Source organism: Pristis pectinata, chromosome 7 (genome assembly GCF_009764475.1).
Source record: "Pristis pectinata isolate sPriPec2 chromosome 7, sPriPec2.1.pri, whole genome shotgun sequence".
NCBI classification, from domain to species: Eukaryota; Metazoa; Chordata; class Chondrichthyes; order Rhinopristiformes; family Pristidae; genus Pristis; species Pristis pectinata.
This window is the reverse complement of record NC_067411.1, coordinates 52,236,258-52,254,631: the sequence shown is the minus strand read 5'-3', so window position 1 is coordinate 52,254,631 and position 18,374 is coordinate 52,236,258. Positions and strand designations below refer to the sequence as shown.

General features: G+C 45.7%; 1 protein-coding gene across 4 annotated transcripts in view; it reads left to right on the top strand.

Annotated features, from left to right (window-relative positions):
- Positions 1 to 18,374, top strand: part of LOC127572676 (coiled-coil domain-containing protein 171-like) — a 497,458-nt gene that overhangs the window by 41,730 nt on the left and 437,354 nt on the right. For 3 of the 4 annotated variants that reach the window (XM_052020186.1, XM_052020185.1, XM_052020187.1), the window contains exon 6: positions 2,612 to 2,758. The exons of the other annotated variant lie outside the window; for it this stretch is intronic. In XM_052020186.1, coding sequence (XP_051876146.1) covers positions 2,612 to 2,758 — 147 coding nt within the window. The remainder of the gene's footprint in view (positions 1 to 2,611; positions 2,759 to 18,374) is intronic. 4 annotated transcript variants of the gene reach the window in all.

Here is an 18,374-nt window from a genome sequence, read left to right as displayed (position 1 = left end):
CATCCGTGACACTTCGCATGCTCTCCATCACTTCAACAACTTTCAGTTTCCTGGCCCTGATGGCCTCATTTTCACAATGGACTTTTAAGTCCCTGTACATTTCCATCCCCCATTAGGAAGGCGTTAAGGTTTTCCATTTCTTTCTGGACAACACCCAACCAGTTCCCCTCTGCTGCCACCCTCCTCTGTCTGGCAGAACTGGTGCTCACCCTCAACAACTTCTCTTTCAGCTCCTCTCACTTTCTCCAAACCAAAGGTGTAGCCATGGGCATTTGCATGGGCTTTAGCTATGCCTGCCTTTTCGTCGGCAAAGTGGAACAGTCCGTGTTCCAAGCCTACATCAGCGCTCCCCAACTCCTTCACTACACTGACAACTGCATGGGGGTGCTGCTTCCTGCACCCATGCTGAGCTTGTCAATTTCATCAACTTTGCCTCCAACTTCCACCCTGCCCTCAAATTTACTTGGTCCAACTCTGACACCTCTCTCCCTTTCTTGATCTCTCTGTTTCCATCTCCGGAGACAGATTAACCACACATCTTTTCCAAATCCACTGACTCCCACAGTTACCTTGATCACACTTCTTCCCACCCTGTCACTTGCAAGGATGCTATCCCCTTCTCTCAGTTCCTCCGCATCTGTTCCCATGATGAGGCTTTCCATTCCAAGACATCAGAGGTGTCCTTTTTCTTCAGTAAATGGCATGTACACCACCATCAATGCAGCCCTCACTTGCATCTCAGGCGGTGTACATGCACCTGTCTACATCAATGGTGCTGAGGTCGAGAGGGTTGAGAGCTTCAAGTTCCTGGGAGTGAACATCACCAACAGCCTGTCAAATCACGTAGATGCCACGGCCAAGAAAGCTCACCAGCGCCTCTACTTCCTCAGGAGGCTAAAGAAATTTGGTTTGTCCCCTTTGACTCTCACCAACTTTTACCGATGCACCATAGAAAGCATCCTATCTGGACGTATCAGGGCTTGGTACGGCAACTGCTCTGCCCAGGAACGCAAGAAACTGCAGAGAGTTGTGGACACAGCCCAGCGCATGACGGACAACAGCTTCCCCTCCTTGGACTCTGTCCTTACCTCTCGTTGTCTTGGTGAATCAGCCAGCATAATCAAAGACCCCACCCACCCGGGACATTCTCTCTTCTCTCCTCTTCCATCGGGTAGAAGATACAGGAGCCTGAGGGTACTTACCTCCAGACTTAAGGACAACTTCTGCCCCACTGTGATAAGACTATTGAACTTATAACTTATTGAACTTATCTCATTGTATCTCAATGGCCTTTGCTCCATTTGGACTCAGCATCAGGTGTCAGCCTCAGGTGCTCTGGTGGGGTCTGGGAGTAGAAGGGACCCAAAATATATCTCATTTTGTGTGATGTCAGCAATCTCTCCCAAATGTAATGAGCACATGCACTCTGGTATTTCTCCTCATAAATTTTGTCTCCACAAGTCTTTATCCCCTTAAAAGCAATTGCTCAAGTATGGGGAAAGGTTCTGTGAGAATCACTGCTTTTGGTCATCCTCGGTTATTCTTCACTGAAACTTCTTGGAGGATGCTGGTTACTCTCATCTAGCTTACTGGTATTTTATGTTTAGTTTTCCATTTCCACATCTGCAAATTCAGTAGCTACTGCTTGAGTGTAGAACTTGAATCTGGAGTTACCTGTACTGTCAGCCAATTCTCTAGATCAGTATAAGCAAGGATCAGTATACAGTTCTCCAAGTACAAAAAACTCTGTGCTGCTTTTTTTTCATTGAATTCTCGTACAATGATTTTTTTTCATCGAGCTTCCTTGCAGTCTTTTTAGGATCTTGTACCACTGTCTACCTGGGATTGTATCATTCTTCCATTGTCACAAAAATGCATTGGGTACTTGGCCTCTTCTATTCTGTTTGCCTGCTCCATTTCCTTTCTGTTTGAGGTTACAGATTGTGGTAGAGTGCATTTTTGTTGCTGCAAATAGTGCACAGCACCTTGTGTATGCCCAATTTTGAGCTGAAAATTCCATTTCTATACTATTTAGTAAAATTGTAATGCCACACAACACCATGGAGGATATCCTTGGTGTGAAAATGCCCTGTGGAAACAAAGGCAGTGCAATGGTCCCTTCTACTTGTGCTGTCATGGGCAGTTGCATCAGCCATAGATAATGTATAATAATATGCATAGACAGTATTCGCATAGATAATGTCAAGTTGGTTTTTCCTTCATGTTAGTTTGCACATCACCTGGTTTGGACCCAATTTAGCAGCTGCATTCTTTGGGACTGTCTGTGGTTATGTTACCACGCTATGTGATGAAGGTTGAAGACCCTCCTAAACTACCTTATGTACCCTGCTACTTCCCTCTACTCCTTTCCTTTTCAAATGCCATAATTGTATCAGATAAATCTAAGATCTTTTTTAAATGTTCAAAATAATGTAAGCTGCACTGCACTTGTCAGGAACACTTCTCATAGTCTTGTAAATGTGAAGAGCAGTCTAAAGTTAAAAAAAGAAATCTTTTATCTAAAAGTTGGGCAACATTTTTGAAAAGCTTACAGTTTTTGGAAGAAAAACACTTAAAATCAATTAAATTGATGAATTGATTGTACTTTAAGGACCAGGAACAAACATTTGTTGAGCTGCAAAAGCGATTAAAAGAACTAGAAGTTGAGCGCAACAGTCTTGCTGAAGCATTGCGAAGACAGGCGAAAGAACTTGAGTACAGCATTGATCGAGAGGAGCGTCTGAAAAAAGAGCTGGAGGTAAGCAATTTCTTGGTCTTGGTTTGTCTTCAATGTTGTACTCCAGTCATATCTCTGCTCAAAATGATAAGTGAATCCAAAAGCTTAATTATCTTCGTGGTATTTTTCATTTGAAAGTTACTTATTCAGCCAAGGGATTAAAAAAAAGCCATGCATGCCCACTTGAGGCTTAAAATGAAGCAGCATAGCTTCTTTCTCTGCCACAATTAAGGGTATCTTTCTGCATATATCAAATATAATTTCTCTTGGGAGAAAGTGACAGAACAGTTAACTGCTGCTCTCCTTGTTTTGTTACTGAGGCTCAGCGAGGAGCAGGTTTGCTAAGCCTTAGTTACAACACAAGGAGAGCAGCAGCAGAGATACTTTCAAAAAGTGTGTATCAGGTGAGGAGCTGTCTGTTTTCTTACTGTGAGGCCTAGCAGTGAATTATAGGAAGGCAAGATCTGGAGGAGCAGCCATTTTGAGAAGAACAGTGTTGAGGATTGAAAGTGCCGGGGTTGGGGGGGAGTCTGTGCGGAACCTGTAGATGAACTGTGTATGTGTAATGGGTGGATGGAACCAGGAGGGGGATGGGGACAAAGATTGGTGAAGGGGACCTGGGGGGGATGGGGGGTGGAGTATGAGGTGAAGGGGACAACAAAAGGGGGGATTGGAAGAGGAAGGGGGGCTGTGTTGCCAATTAAATACAGCATGCTATAAACCACACCAGATAATAACTTTGCCTAACAACTGTACTTTATTAATCACGATTGATTCAAATAACTCAAAGATTCACCGCATAGTTTCAAATAATCACTTAACTCTTTGGACCAAGAGATTCTGCAGATGCTGGAATCTGGGGCAATATACACAAAATTCTGGAGGAACTCAGCAGGTCAGGCAGCATCTATGGAGGGAAATGGACAATCGATGTTTCGGGTGGAAACCAATCATCAGGACACGAAACGTCAACTGTTTATTTCCCTCCATAGATGCTGCCTGACCTGTTGAGTTCCTCCAACATTTTGTGTATATTACTTAACTCTTTATTTTCAGAACTCTTTTACTTATTTGCACAACTTTTCAGTTTACTTTCACAGCTTCCAAAACCCACTCACTACCTGTATTCAGATATTACCTACTCTTGATGAACCTGGCCGGGGTTCAACCTTGGCGAGTTCTTCCCTGAGTCCCTCACTCGGGGTCGTCGTCTTCAGTGGTTTGTCTCAAGAGTCACTGCTGCTGGTCATCTTATAAGGCAACTTTTTATACATTTCTTCACGTACCTCCCAAACATTGCCTTTACACGGCTTTAATTCCAATCCTTATCCATGTGAGCATGTGTTTCCTTCTTCAAATTGCTGCTGGCAATCCTACAACTATTTTAACTCCTGGGTTCCTAAATTACCAGAGTGTTTTTGTGAGATTTGTAATCTGTCAGATAGTACTTTTCCGCAAGATGTGAAGCCCCAAACACCCCTATCTGCTTGTTCTGTCTTCAGAATAGTTCACAGTAGGATGTTTACAATGTCTACAGGGTTGTAGAGCTGTCTTGGCTATGTTCTCAATTGAGACTGACCAGGTGTTGATTACGTGAAATTCCTTCACTATGCCCCTTTGTTCTGTGGTTTCCAATATTTCTTCCATGGCAACAGAGTATCCTCCCAAAGCCTGATGGGATACTTGACATAGCTCTGGCTGCAATGGAGGGAGGTGGGGGGGTGCATGGGAAGGGAATAAAAAGCAAAAAAAAACAACCCACTGGAGGAAAGGATTACCTAAAATTGGGAAAACTCAATGTTTATGCAATTGGGTTGTAGACTACCCAGATGTAATATGAGTGTTGTTTCTCCACTTTACGTTGGGCCTCATTGTAGTAGTAGAGAAGGCTGAGGATGGACAGGTCAGTGTGGGAATGGGTAGGGGAATTGAAATTGAAATGGCGTGCAACTGGGAGCTTGGGATGGTCATTGTGGGATGAGCATAGATGCTTTGTGAAACTGGTCACCCAGTCTGCACTTAGATTCCTAAACCTTAATAAATCAAACAGGGCCTTTGAGGGATATGAAAGAAGCAGGAATCAGGACGGCTGAATGAGGCCTTGGAATATCCTTGGCGAGTCAGTTTGAAGAGAATCCCATGGCATTTTATACATTAAAAACAAGGGTAACTAGGAAGAAGGTAGGACCAGTCAAGGACAAAGAGAATTTATGCCATGAGCTATTTTCCTAGAGGACCGGAAAATAGCTATTGCTGTTCTGTTTAAGAAGGGCTGTTGAGACAAACCAGGAACTGATAGGCTGGTGAGTTGGGAAATTATTGAAGATTCTTGGGGAAAGATCTACTTGCTTGTGGAAAAGCATAGACTTCCTAGGGATTGTCGGTATGGCATGTGCGACAGCGGTCATGCGGACTTGATTGATTTTGTTTTGAAGTGACAGATGATTGAGGGTAGGGCAGTGGATTATGTATATATGGTTATTATTAAGGCACTTGACAAGATCCATCACAGTAGACTAATTCAGAGGATTAAGGCGCATGGGATCCACAGAGACTTGATAGATTGGATTCAAAATTGGCTTGGCTACAGAAGACAGACAGTAGAGGTAGATGGGCGTAATTCTGCCTCGCAAGGATGAGCGCTGAAGTCTATGATCAGTGTTGTTCCACAAGGATCAGTACTGGACCCTCTGTTTGTGATGTATATATATGATTTGGACAAAAATGTAGCTGGGCTGAATAGTAAGTTTGCAGATGAACCAAAAATTGGTGGAGTTGCGGATAGTGAGGTTGTCAAATGATTCAGCGGGATGTCGTCCAGTTGGAACTGTGGGCAGAGAAATGGCAGATGGAGTTTAATCTGGCCAAATGTGAGGTGATCCTTTGGGAGGTCAAATGCAAAAAGAAAGTATACAGTAAATGGCAGGGTCTTTAGCATTGATGTACAAAGGAATCTTGTGGTGCAAGTCCATAGCTCCCTGAAACGCAAGTAGATAGGCTGGTAAGGGTGGTGTATGATATACTTGCCTTCATCAGTTGGGATGTTGCGTTTAATGTTCAGGGGTCATGTTGTGGTTGTATAAAACTTTGGTTTGGACACATTTGGTGTATTGTGTGCAGTTTTGGTTGCCACATTACAGGAAGGATGTGCTGGCTTTGCAGTGGGTGCAGAAGAGGTTCATCAGGATGTTTCCTGGATTAGAGAGTATTAGCTTTAAGGAGAAGTTGGACAAACTTGAACTGTTTGCTCTGGAGCATCGGTTGCTGAGGGGGACTTGAGAGAAGTGTTTAAAATTGTGGAAGTCATAGGGTAAATAGTAAGAGTCTTTTCCCCAAGGTGGAAATGTTAAATATGAGGACATAGCTTCAAGGTGAGAGGAGGCAAGTTTTTTTTCCCCACAGAGTGTGGAATTCATTGCTGGGAAAGTGGTGGATGCACATACGATAGCAACAGGTGGGGAATTGAAGGAAAAAGACCATGTGTAGCCAGATGTGCAGTTTAAATTGGTATCATGGTCAGCAGAAATATCTTGGGCCGAAGGGCTTGTTCCTGTGCTCCACTCTATGTTAACCAGTATCTCCAATCTTTAGCATGTGGATTCCATATTTTCACTCCCCTTCTGCATCAGAAAAATGCTTTGTGACATCGCTTTTAACTGGCCTAGGTCTAATTTTAAGCTTGTGCTCCCTTTATTATGGATCTTTCCACAATTAATAATAATTTCTACTGAATAGGATTCTTTAATAATTTTAACTACCTTGAGTGGATGCACTTCATGTAAGATATTCGAATCAAAAGTGTGCCTGCAAAGCAGTTTTGAAATTTGGCATCTGGAATGTCTTTCCCTTTACATATTCAGCCCTAGAAATAAAGCATTTCAGACCTTTCGTACCTACATACCTGCTTCTGGTGATTTGTGTACTGGACGCGCAAATCCCTTTACTCAGTTCCTGGTCCCTCACAATTGAAGAAATATCTCTTACTGCCTTTTTTGGATTCCCAGTGAATAATCTTGCTCTAATGTTGTACTCATTCCACCACAGTTCTGCCTTGTGGATGAATCTGTCCAGGTCCTCTTTTTTTTTAAACCACTACTTCCCAACTACACTAATCCCTTGCAGAGGGAAGTTGAAATCACCCATGAAAACAACCCTCTCCAAAGTCAGATTTTGCAGAGTACATTGGTGTCCGTTCCCCTCAATAACAGGTATACCACTTTGGATACTGCTGGGGGGCGGTGGGGGTGCGGTGGTGGTGGGGGGAATGACCTACCAGAGGAAAGCTGTAGTGCCCAAGTCTCTGGCACTGAGCCTGGTTGGGTGGTGCCAAAAGGAAGGGTGAGAAGAGGAGAACAGTAGCGATAACGGATTCTATAGTAGGAGGGCAGAAAGGAAATTCTGTGGACATGAAAGAGACTTCTGGATGGCATGTTGCCTCCCGGGTGCCAGGGTCAGAGATGTCTTGGATCAGGTCCACAGCATTCTGAAGGGGGAGGGCGAACAGCCAGAGGTCATGGTACATATCGGTACCAACGATATAGATAGGAAAAGAGATGAGATCCTGAAGAGGGAATATAGGATGCTAGGTTGGAAGCTGAAGCTGTAAAGCAGAACCTCAAGGGTAGTAATCTCTGGATTGCTGCCTGTGCCACATGCCAGTGAGGGTAAGAATAGGTTGATTTGACTGATGGATGTGTGGCTGAGGTGTTGGTGCAGGGGCCAGGGTTTCAGATTTGTTGATCATTGGGATCTCTTCTGGGGAAGGTATGATCTGTACAAAAGGGACAGGTTACACCTGAACTGGATGGGGACCGATACTCTCGCAGGCAGGTTTGCTAGGGCTGTTGGGGAGGATTTAAATTAGTTTGGCAGGAGGATGGGAACCAGAGTGACAGGTCAGAGGTTTGTGCATTTAGTGTACAAGTAGATGCAGTGTGTAGAAAGACTGTGAGGAAGGATAGGCAGTTGAAAGGGGAAAATTGCAGTCAGTTGGATGGGCTGAAGTGTGTCTACTTCAGTATGAGGAGTATCAGGGATGAGGGTGATGAACTTAGAGCATGGGTAGGTATATGGAACTATGACGTGGTGGCCATTACAGAGACTTGGCTGTCACAAGGGCTGCATATTCTGGGGTTTAGATGTTTCAAAAGGGACAGGGATGGAGGTAAAAGAGATGGGGAGTGGCTTTGCTGATCAGGGACAGTGTCACGGCTGTAGAAAGGGAGGACGACCTGGAGGGATTGTCTACTGAGTCAGTGTGGGTGGAAGTCAGAAACAGGAAGGGAGCAGTCACTCTATTGGGAGTATTCTACAGAAGCCCCAATTGCAATAGAGACACTAAAGAGCAGATCGGGAGGCAGATTTTGGAGAGGGTTGTTGTCATGGGTGATTTCAACTTCCCTAATATTGATTGTCACCTTCTTAGTGTAAAGCGGATAGATGGGGCGGAATTTGTTAGGTGTGTCCAGGAAGGATTCCTGACACAGTGTGTGGACAGGCAACGAGAGGAGAGGCCATACTGGACCTGGTACTAGGCAATGAGCCTGATCATGTTTCAGACCTCTCGGTGGGAGAGCATTTTAGAGACAGTGACCATAACTCCTTGACCTTTACCATAGCCTTGGAGAGGATAGGAGCAGACGATATGGGAAAGTATTTAATTGGGGGAGGGGGAATTATGATGCTATTAGGCAGGAACTTTGGAGCGTAAATTGAGAACAGATGTTCTTGGGGAAGTCCACAATGGAAATGTGGAGGTTGTTTTGGGAGTACTTGCATGGGGTTCTGGATAGGTTTGTCCTATTGAGGCAAGGTAAGGATATTAGAGTGAAAGAACCATGGTTGACAAGAGATGTAGAATATCTTGTCAAGAGGAAGAAAGAAGCTTACCTGAGGTTTAGAAAGCAAGGATCAGACAGGGCTCTGGAGAGTTACAAGGTAGCCAGGGGGAAGCTTAAGAGTAGATTTAAGAGAGCTAGAAGGGGGCATGAGAAGGCCTTAGTGAGTAGGATTAAAGAAAACCCCAAGGCGTTCTATATGTATGTGAAGACTAGAGTGAGAGTAGGACCGATCAGGGATAAAAGAGGAAACATGTGCCTGGAGTTGGAAGGGGTAGGGGAGGTCCTTAATGAATACCTTGCTTCAGTATTCACCAGAGAGAGAGACCTTGATGTTTGTGAGGATGATGTACAACAGGCTGATATGCTTGGGCATGTCGACGTGAGGAAAGAGGATGTGCTGGAACTTTTGAAAAACATTAGGATAGATAAGTCACTGGAGCCGGACAGGATACATCCAGGGTTATTACGGGAAGCAAGGGAAGAGATGGCTGTGCCTTTGGCGATGATCTTTGTGTCCTCACTGGTGACAGGAGTAGTGCCAGATGATTGGAGGGTGGCAAATGTCCTTCCTTTATTTAAGGAAGGGAGTAGGGATAACCCTGAGGTTTAGAATTACAGACCAGTGAGTCTTAATTCAGTGGTGGGCAAATTACTGGAGAAGATTCTTAGAGACAGGATTTATGGGCATTTGAAGAAGCATAGGCTGATTATGGACAGTCAGCATGACTTTGTGACGGGCAGGTTGTGACAATGTAAAAGTCAACCCGCGCTCTGTAATAAATCAGACAACAACAGAATCAAAGAACTTACGATCAATGCTTTATTAGTTTAACGTTGGCGGGAGTGGGGGATACAGAGAAAGAGTAAACAGTGTAACCCGAGCTCTGTTCTGATCCCACTCGAAGATGTCTAGGTTAGTGTGTATCTTTTATACCCACTTTGTGAGAAACCTTCGTGGGAAGTTGCACTTACTACAGTAATTACTTACAGCAAGCTTTAGTGAAACAAGGTATGTCTAAAGGCAGGCATGGTAGTATAGCGGTTAGCGTAACGCTATTACAGCGCCAGTGACCTGTGTTCAATTCCGGCCGCTGTCTGTAAGGAGTTTGTACGTTCTCCCCGTGTCTGCGTGGGTTTCCTCTGGGTGCTCCGGTTTCCTTCCACATTCCAAAGACGTACAGGTTCAGAAGTTGTGGGCATGCTACGTTGGTGCCGGAAGCGTGGCGACAATTGCGGACTGCTCTGAGAATACTCTGCGCAAAAGATGTATTTCACTGTGTGTTTTGATGTACATGTGACTAATAAAGATATCTTATAACTACGTCTTTCTTACCCGCACCTGGCCTCAAATCCAGCCATAACTATAGTCACCCCATGGCTGAGGTATTTCTTCACCATGGGAAGAAGCTGACAATGAGAAGCAGATCATTAACCCTTACATTGTCAGTCCTTAACCCTTGCATTCCCAGCTATCTTTTACATTCTCACCTTTTATCATTCCATGATAATAGGCAATTTTACAAAGTAAGAGACTGAGTACAGCATTGTGCTATTGGTGGAAAAAAATAACTTACTACAATGATTCTAACAATAGTAAGTATTACTATTAGACCATAATGCAATATCACACCCCACATGCTACCAAACAGGCTTCCTAGTGGCCATTGCCATTCAGATCCTTTGGTGAACCCATGTAAGTCCTGCCCTACTTTTCTAATGTTGTTAATTTCTTTAACAATGTGCTCAGAGAGGGACGTAATATTAGTGGACTTGTCTGGGATATAAGTACAACTTTTGCTCCCTATGATAGCACACGTTGGGGAGAATTTAAACTAGAGTTGTTGGGGGGTGGGATCCAAACTGGAGAGACTGGGGAAGAGGTGTTTGGCTCTCAAATAGAGAAAGCTTGTAGTCGGTACGAGAGGAAGGATAGGCAGGTGATAGAGGAGGGACGTGCTCAGACAGACGGTTTGAGATGTGTCTATTTTAACGCAAGGAGTATAGTGAACAAGGCAGATGAGCTTAGAGCTTGGATAAGTACTTGGAGCAATGATGTGGTGGCCATTACAGAGACTTGGATGGCTCAGGGACAGGAATGGTTACTTCAAGTGCTGGGTTTTAGATGTTTCAGAAAGGACAGAGAGGGAGGCAAAAGAGGTGGGGGAGTGGCACTGTTGATCAGAGATAGTGTCACGGCTACAGAAAAGGTGGATGCCATGGAGGGACTGTCTACGGAATCTCTGTGGGTGGAGGTTAGAAACAGGAAGGGGTCAATAACTTTACTGGGTGTTTTTTATAGGCCGCCCGATAGTAACAGGGATATTGAGGAGCAGATAGGGAAGCAGATCCTAGAAAGGTGTGACAATAACAGAGTTGTTGTGATGGGAGATTTTAATTTCCCAAATATCGATTGGCATCTCCATACAGTGAGGGGTTTAGATGGGGTGGAGTTTACGTGTGTTCAGGAAGGATTCTTGATGCAATATGTAGATAGGCCTACAAGAGGAGAGGCTGTGCTTGATTTGGTATTGGGAAATGAACCTGGTCAGGTGTCAGATCTCTCAGTGGGAGAGCATTTTGGAGTTAGTGATCATAATTCTATTTCCTTTACGATAGCTTTGGAGAGAGATAGGAACAGACAGACTAGAAAGGCGTTTACTTGGAGTAAAGGGAATTATGAGGCTCTCAGGCAGGAAATTGGAAGCTTAAATTGAGAAGAAATGTTCTCAGGGAAAAGTACGGAAGAAACGTGGCAAATATTCAGGGAATATTCGTGTGGAGTTCTGCATAGGCATGTTCCAATGAGACAGGGAAGTTAGGATAGGATACAAGAACCGTGGTGTACAAAGGCTATAATAAATCTAGTCAAAAGAAAAAGAAAAGCTTACAAAAGGTACAAAGAGCTAGGTAATGTTAGAGATCTGGAAGAGTATAAGGCTAACAGGAAGGAGCTTAAGGAGGAAATTAGGAGAGCCAGAAGGGGCTATGAGAAGGCCTTGGCGGGCAGGATTACAGAAAACCCCAAGGCATTCTACAAGTATGTGAAGAGTAAGAGGATAAGACGTGAAAGAATAGGACCTATCAAGTGTAACAGTGGGAAAGTGTGTATGGATCTGGCGGAAATAGCAGAGGTACTTAATGAATACTTCAGTATTCACTATGGAAAAGGATCTTAGTGATGGTAGTGATGACTTGCAGCAGACTGAAAAGCTTGAGCATGTAGATATTAAGAAAGAGGAGGTGCTGGAGCTTTTGGAGAGCACCAAATTGGATAAGTCGCTGGGAATGGATGAGATGTACCCCAGGCTGCTGTGGGAGGCAAGGGAGGAGATTGTGGAGCCTCTGGCGATGATCTTTGCATCATCAATGGAGACAGTGTCGTCTCGGAATTAAGTTCTCACTTCTGTCCGCTGTAAAGTAACACAGTGCCATGAGGTCGATTCAATAAAACGTGCTTATTAGCAGTGCACTGCTGAGGAGAGGTCTCTTCAGCACTCTTTCAGAGTCGGTCCCGAGGTCTCCCTGTACAAAGGAGCAGACAGAGATTTATATAGATATTGTCATGCACGCTTAATGCATGTGGCGCCACGAGTTTTGGTCAAGCCACAGAGATCCAGAGACAGACATCGCACCTATTGTCCAGCATTATTGAGTTATAATCAAGAAATTCAAAGACAGGTTGTTTAGGACAAGCTTCCCACTCGTTGTTTATTGCACCCAGTACTCCTATTGCCTAGCATAATGGGACTGAAAGCAAGGTTCCGGACAAAGTAATTAACACCTTATCCATTGAGCCAGCAGCTTGTGTGCTCTTGCTTGCGAGGTATTTTTTCTATCAGCTATATGTATGGTGACAGTTTTTAACCCTTTGCTTCCTCATTCCCTCCTTTTTATCATTACACGATAACCTAGAGTGGTGCTGAGAACGGCACTGAGAGTTTATTAATCAGGACCTTGCAACAGGTATTTAGACAGGCCAGCACCACACAGCATACTATTATAATAACGATTAGCCCCACTGCTCCATGCAGCAGGGATGATGTCCACGATCCTCCTAGTAGCCACCCCAACCAATCCGTCCCTCCTGTAAGTCCCTGCTAAAACTATCTACTTGCTTCTGAATGGCATGGGAAATGTTGTAGGACTTAGCTCTCACATTGGTGACACATTTGTCCCCTACTATGGCACATACTCCTCCTTGTTGACCCAACTGGTAGTCTACAGCATATGGGGTCTGCTGGGCATAAAGTCGAAGCTCCGCCAGTTCCCGGTTCACTGCCTCCAGGCCCTTCATAGTACTGTTTCCCAGCACGGCCAGTTCATAAATAAGGTAGTTCTGGTTCTTTTGAGTCTATAGTTCCTGCCGAACCCCCCAGAGAGAGAGTACTCAGAAACCCATAGCCTAACGACGATAAGGGAGATCCTAATGTAATAGGATCCATCCAGTCCTCAATAACTGACTGTACCACAAGTCTTCGTCGGACATGAGCCTTCTGGGGGCAGGGGACCATGACCGGCCCGATCGTTCCCATTGCAAACCAGGCTGGCAGAGTGGGGGTGGCTGTAGTGTAAGTACCATTAAAGAGGAACACATACCCTTCCTTAGCCCGGTAACAGGTTACATTAGCCGATTGCTGTGGACTGGGCATCTGAGAATACCAAGAGATTCCAACAACATTTCTCCCATGCTCTCTTAGGTAATTCTCCCTGGTTAGCCATTCTAAAGAAATATTAGACAATGTCACGTGGGTCCTGTTCCCTTCCCCACAAACCGATCGCTCCCCTGCAAGTAATGTAACACACCTAGTGGCAGCGCACTCGCACCTAAACCATCCCCCCTTAAATCCACACTTTCTCTCTGTACAAGTAGTGGTGGCACATGATAACGTATGTTGTACGATCGCTATCCCACAACCCCATCCTTTACCGGTGAAGCAGCGGGAGAAGGACTGGTGGTTGGTTGTGCTTCTAGGGCCTGTTACTATTCTTTGCAAGCATTTACCCGGCAGCACCCTCGTATAAGTTCCCGTCTGCCCAATACACTTTATTTTTGAGTGTTCGTACTTTAAGAGGGCCCTGGGGCTCCAGCTTGGTGTGGCTACAAAAAGGCCTTCCACTGATTCTGCCAAGGGGTAGCAAATGGTGTGATTCCCATGTAGCTGCATATGTACTTTGTAAAACAAATTATCCTCTAATGCCCACGCAGGAGTACTAGTAATGGTAAGGAGTCTGAATCTAAGAAATATCATTTCTTCCGGCGGCCATCGTTTACAGTCACTCAGATGAATCCAGCGTTCCTGGCCCTGTACTTTCATGGCTGTAGGAGTTTGGAGTAGTATCTGGAAGGGGCCCTTCCACCGAGGTCTGAGTTTAGGGCGCTCCCAATCTCGTATCAGTACCGAATCTCCAATAACCAGGTCAGACAGTTCCGCATTCTGTCCTTCTAGTGGTTTAAAGGCACTCTTCAGCTGTGAATGAAGAAACTTTAGAGAGGACGTAAGTTGTCTGAAGTACCTTTGTAGTGGATGGTGCCGGAGGATTGGAGGGTGGCGAATGTTGTCCCCTTGTTCAAAAAAGGTAGTAGGGATAGTCCAGGGAATTACAGACCGGTGAGCCTTACGTCTGTGGTGGGTAAGCTGTTAGAAAGGATTCTAAGGGATAGGATCTATGAACACCTGGAAAATAATGGACTGGTTAGGGACAGCCAGCATGGATTTGTGAAGGGAAGATCTTGCCTCACAAGCCTGATAGAGTTCTTTGAGGAGGTGATGAGGAAGATTGATGAGGGTAGTGCAGTGGATGTGGTCTATATGGATTTTAGTTAGGTGTTTGATAAGGTACCTCATGGTAGGCTTCTTCAGAAGGTCAGAGGCCAAGGGATCCAGGGAAGCTTGGCTGTGTGGATTAGGAATTGGCTTGCCTGTAGAAAGCAGAGGGTTGTGGTGGAAGGAGTGCCCTCGGATTGGAGGGCAGTGAATAGTGGTGTCCCGCAGGGATCGGTTCTGGGACCTCTACTTTTTGTGATATTTATAGATGACTTAGATGAGGGGGTGGAAGGCTGGGTTAGTAAGTTTGCGGACGACACTAAGATCGGTGGTGTTGTGGATAGTGTGGAGGGCTGTCAGAACTTACAGAGGGATATTGAGAGGATGCAGAGCTGGGCTGACAAGTGGCAGATGGAGTTCAATCCGGAGAAGTGTGAGGTGGTGCACTTTGGAAGGACAAACTCCAGGGCAGAGTACAGGGTAAATGGCAAGGTACTTGGCAGTGTAGAGGAGCAGAGGGATCTGGGGGTTCATATTCACAGTTCACTGAAAGTTGCCTCATTGGTGGATAGAGCAGTTAAGAAGGCCTATGGGATGTTAGCTTTCATAAGTCGTGGGATTGAGTTTAAGAGCTGCAAAGTGATGATGCAGCTTTACAAAACTCTAGTTAGACCACACTTAGAGTACTGTGTTCAGTTTTGGTCGCCGCATTATAGGAAGGATGTGGAGGCATTGGAGAGGGTGCAGAGGAGATTTACCAGGATGCTGCCTGGATTAGAGTGTATGGAATATGAGGAGAGGCTTAAGGTGCTAGGGCTTTATTCACTGGAAAGGAGGAGGATGAGGGGAGACATGATAGAGGTATATAAAATATTGAGAGGAATAGATAGAGTAGACAGTGAGTGCCTCCTTCCCAGGGCACCAATGCTCAAGACGAGAGGGCATGGCTTTAAGGTTATGGGTGGGAGGTTCAGGGGAGATGTCGGGGAGGTTTTTCACCCAGAGAGTGGTTGGTGCATGGAATGCACTACCTGGGGTGGTGGTGGAGGCAGATACATTGGACAGGTTCAAGAGTTTGTTGGATAGGCACATGGAGGAATGTGAGATAGAGGGATATGCGGGAGGAAAGGTTTAGATAGTGTGAGGGTGGTTTGATGGATGGCACAACATGGTGGGCCGAAGGGCCTGTTTTGTGCTTTATGGTTCTATGGTTCATCCCCCATGATATTAAGGTCAACCTGGGTGGGGGGGGGCTGGGTGTCAGCGACCCATAGCGTTCTTCCCAGACGTCCATAGACGATTTCGGCAGCCGACACCTTGGTAGCCAAGTGGGGGGTAATTCTCGTGGTATAATGCTTAGGGGAGAACCTTCAGCCAAGTTAGACCTGTCTCTGATACTAATTTAGTTAGTTTATTCTTCAGGGTGCCGTTAGCTTGTTCTACTATATCCGCTGCCTGAGGGTGGTAGGTGCAGTGGAACTGCTGTTCAATATGCAGTGCCTCGCACGATTCCTTATTTATTTTCCCTATGAAGTGGGGACCATTGTCTGAACTTATCTGTTGGGGTACCCCAAACCTTGGTATAACCTCTGTAAGCAATAACTTCACCACCGTTGAGGCCTTATTGGTGGTCGGAAAAGCTTCAATCCATCTACTAACTACATCAACGATAACGAGACAGTACTTGTAACAATGTACACACGGTATTTCAATAAAGTCGAGTTGTATACATACAAAAGGACTACCTGGCAAGGGGGTTTTGCCTGGGGTGCACCTCACCCCTTTCCCAGCATTGGTTTGTTGGCATATCAAACATGATCCTATTTTGCCTTGTGCTGCTTCCTCCAATCTGGGGTGCCACCAGATACGTTAGTAAAATGTTACTCATTCCTTCCTTGCCAATGTGGGTGTCAGAATGTAGGCAGTCAATAAGCATTGGTAACAAAGAATCAGGTATACATACTTGACTGATTGGAGTAATCCAGAGGCCATGTGGCGCAGAGTGCGTACACCCGTGCGCCTTCCACATTTGTTTTTCTGAGTCAGGGGCGTCCCCCTGTAAGTGCTGCACAGTGACCATGTCTGGGGTGCCCTGCGTTGTTATCTTTGGCTTACAAGCAACTGCATATTTTTCTGCAGTCGAAACGATTTTAGACCTCTGGTGTGCTGCCAATTTAGCCTCTGCATCTGCCCTGTTATTGCCCTGTGTTACTAGGGAGGCTTCTGAAAGGTGAGCCGAGCATTTACTGATGGCCAATTTGTTAGGGAGGAGGATGGCCTGGAGGAGGTTCTTTGCATAAGCCGCATTCTGTATGGGGCTACCTGCAGAGGTCAAAAATCCCCTGTGCACCCAGAGTTGGCCAAAATCACGGGCAACTCCAAAAGCATAATGGGAATCAGTGAAGATGTTAACTACTTTGTCCTTGGCTAAAATACAAGCTTTGGTCAGGGCAAAGAGTTCTGCTTTTTGGGCAGAGACTGGGGGCTGCAAAGATGCAGACTCCACAACATGGGAGTCGTTTACTATGGCATAGCCGCAAAGGCGGGTTCCCTGTTCGGAAACGAAGGAACTACTGTCGACATACAGGTTTAAGTCTGCTGACTGGAAGGCCTCATCCAAAAGGTCCGGATGGGGTGCAGTCAAAAAGTGGTTACGCATCAAACAGTCATGTGGTGGATCTGCAAGATCCTCTGGTGGGGCCTCAAGAAAGGTGGCAGGGTTAATGGTGGTGCAGTAGGCAAAAGTGAGGAGTGGGTTATTCAGGAGCGCTACCTCAAATCTGTTTAAGCGGGCCTGGGTAAGGTGTTGCGTCTGATGAGAAGTTAGGAGTGCCGTTACGGTATGGGAGGAATAAACAACTACTGACTGTTGCAGGGTTATATTGGAAGCTGCTGTTACTAGGGAATAGATGGCTGGAAGCATCTGTGAGCATGGCGGGAGCCCCCTGGCAACTGGGTCCAGCCGAGTGGAGTAATATGCCACCGGTCTTTTTCTATCCCCATGGGTTTGAGTAAGGATGGCTGTAGCGCAGTCCTCCAGAACATTCACAAAAAGCTGAAATGGGTGATCATATAGAGGGCATCCCAGGGCCGGGGCACTGGCAAGGGCCTATTTGAGCTTATCAAAGGCCTCTTTTTGTTCCTCTGTAAGTTCAAAAGGTCCCACGGACTGGCTTGAAGCCATGGGTGTGAGGTGCTTAGTAAGGAGGGCCACGTTAGGTAGCCACTGCCTGCAGAAATTTACTAAACGTAAGAAGGCGCACATAGCCTTCGGGGTAGCGGGCGGTGGGATAGCAATGATGGGTGCAATACGTTCAGGAGTGAGCCGGCGCTCAGTAGCACTTAAGAGGGTGCCCAGAAATTTCACCTGACACTGGGTTCGTTTTACTTTCTGTGGAGGTATTACGTATCCCCAAGAGTGGAGTGTGTTAAGTAGTCTATTGGTGTCCGCGATGTTGGCGGGCTCCGAGGGGCTTGCCAATAAAAGGTCATCGACATACTGGACAACGGAAGATTTGTCAGAAAGTTGCAACCCTTGGAGTTGTTTATGCAAAACTTGGGAGAAAATAGTTGGAGAGTGTATAAAAGCTTGCGGGAGACGCGTCCAGGTGTATTGCTGACCTTGGAAGGTGAAAGCAAACGGGTACTGCAAGTCAGGAGATAGGGGAATTGTAAAAAATGCATGCTGGAGGTCCACAATAGTAAAAATACAGGAGTTGGCAGGGATGCTGCTGAGAATGGTGGCTGGGTTCGGGACCACGGGATGTGGTGGCTCCACTATCTCATTGACCTTACGCAGATCTTGTACAAGGCGCCATTCAGTCCGTCTGGGTTTGGGGACGGGTAAAATGGGAGTGTTGCAGGGTGATTGGCAAGGAATCAGAATGCCCTGTTTGCAGAATGAATCTATTAAATGGGTTATTCCGTCAACTGCCTCTCTCCGAAGGGGGTACTGTGGGACGGAAGGCAGTTGTGCTCCCGGTCTTACACGCATTTGGACTGGGGTGAATCCTACCTCAGCTTTCGATGCGG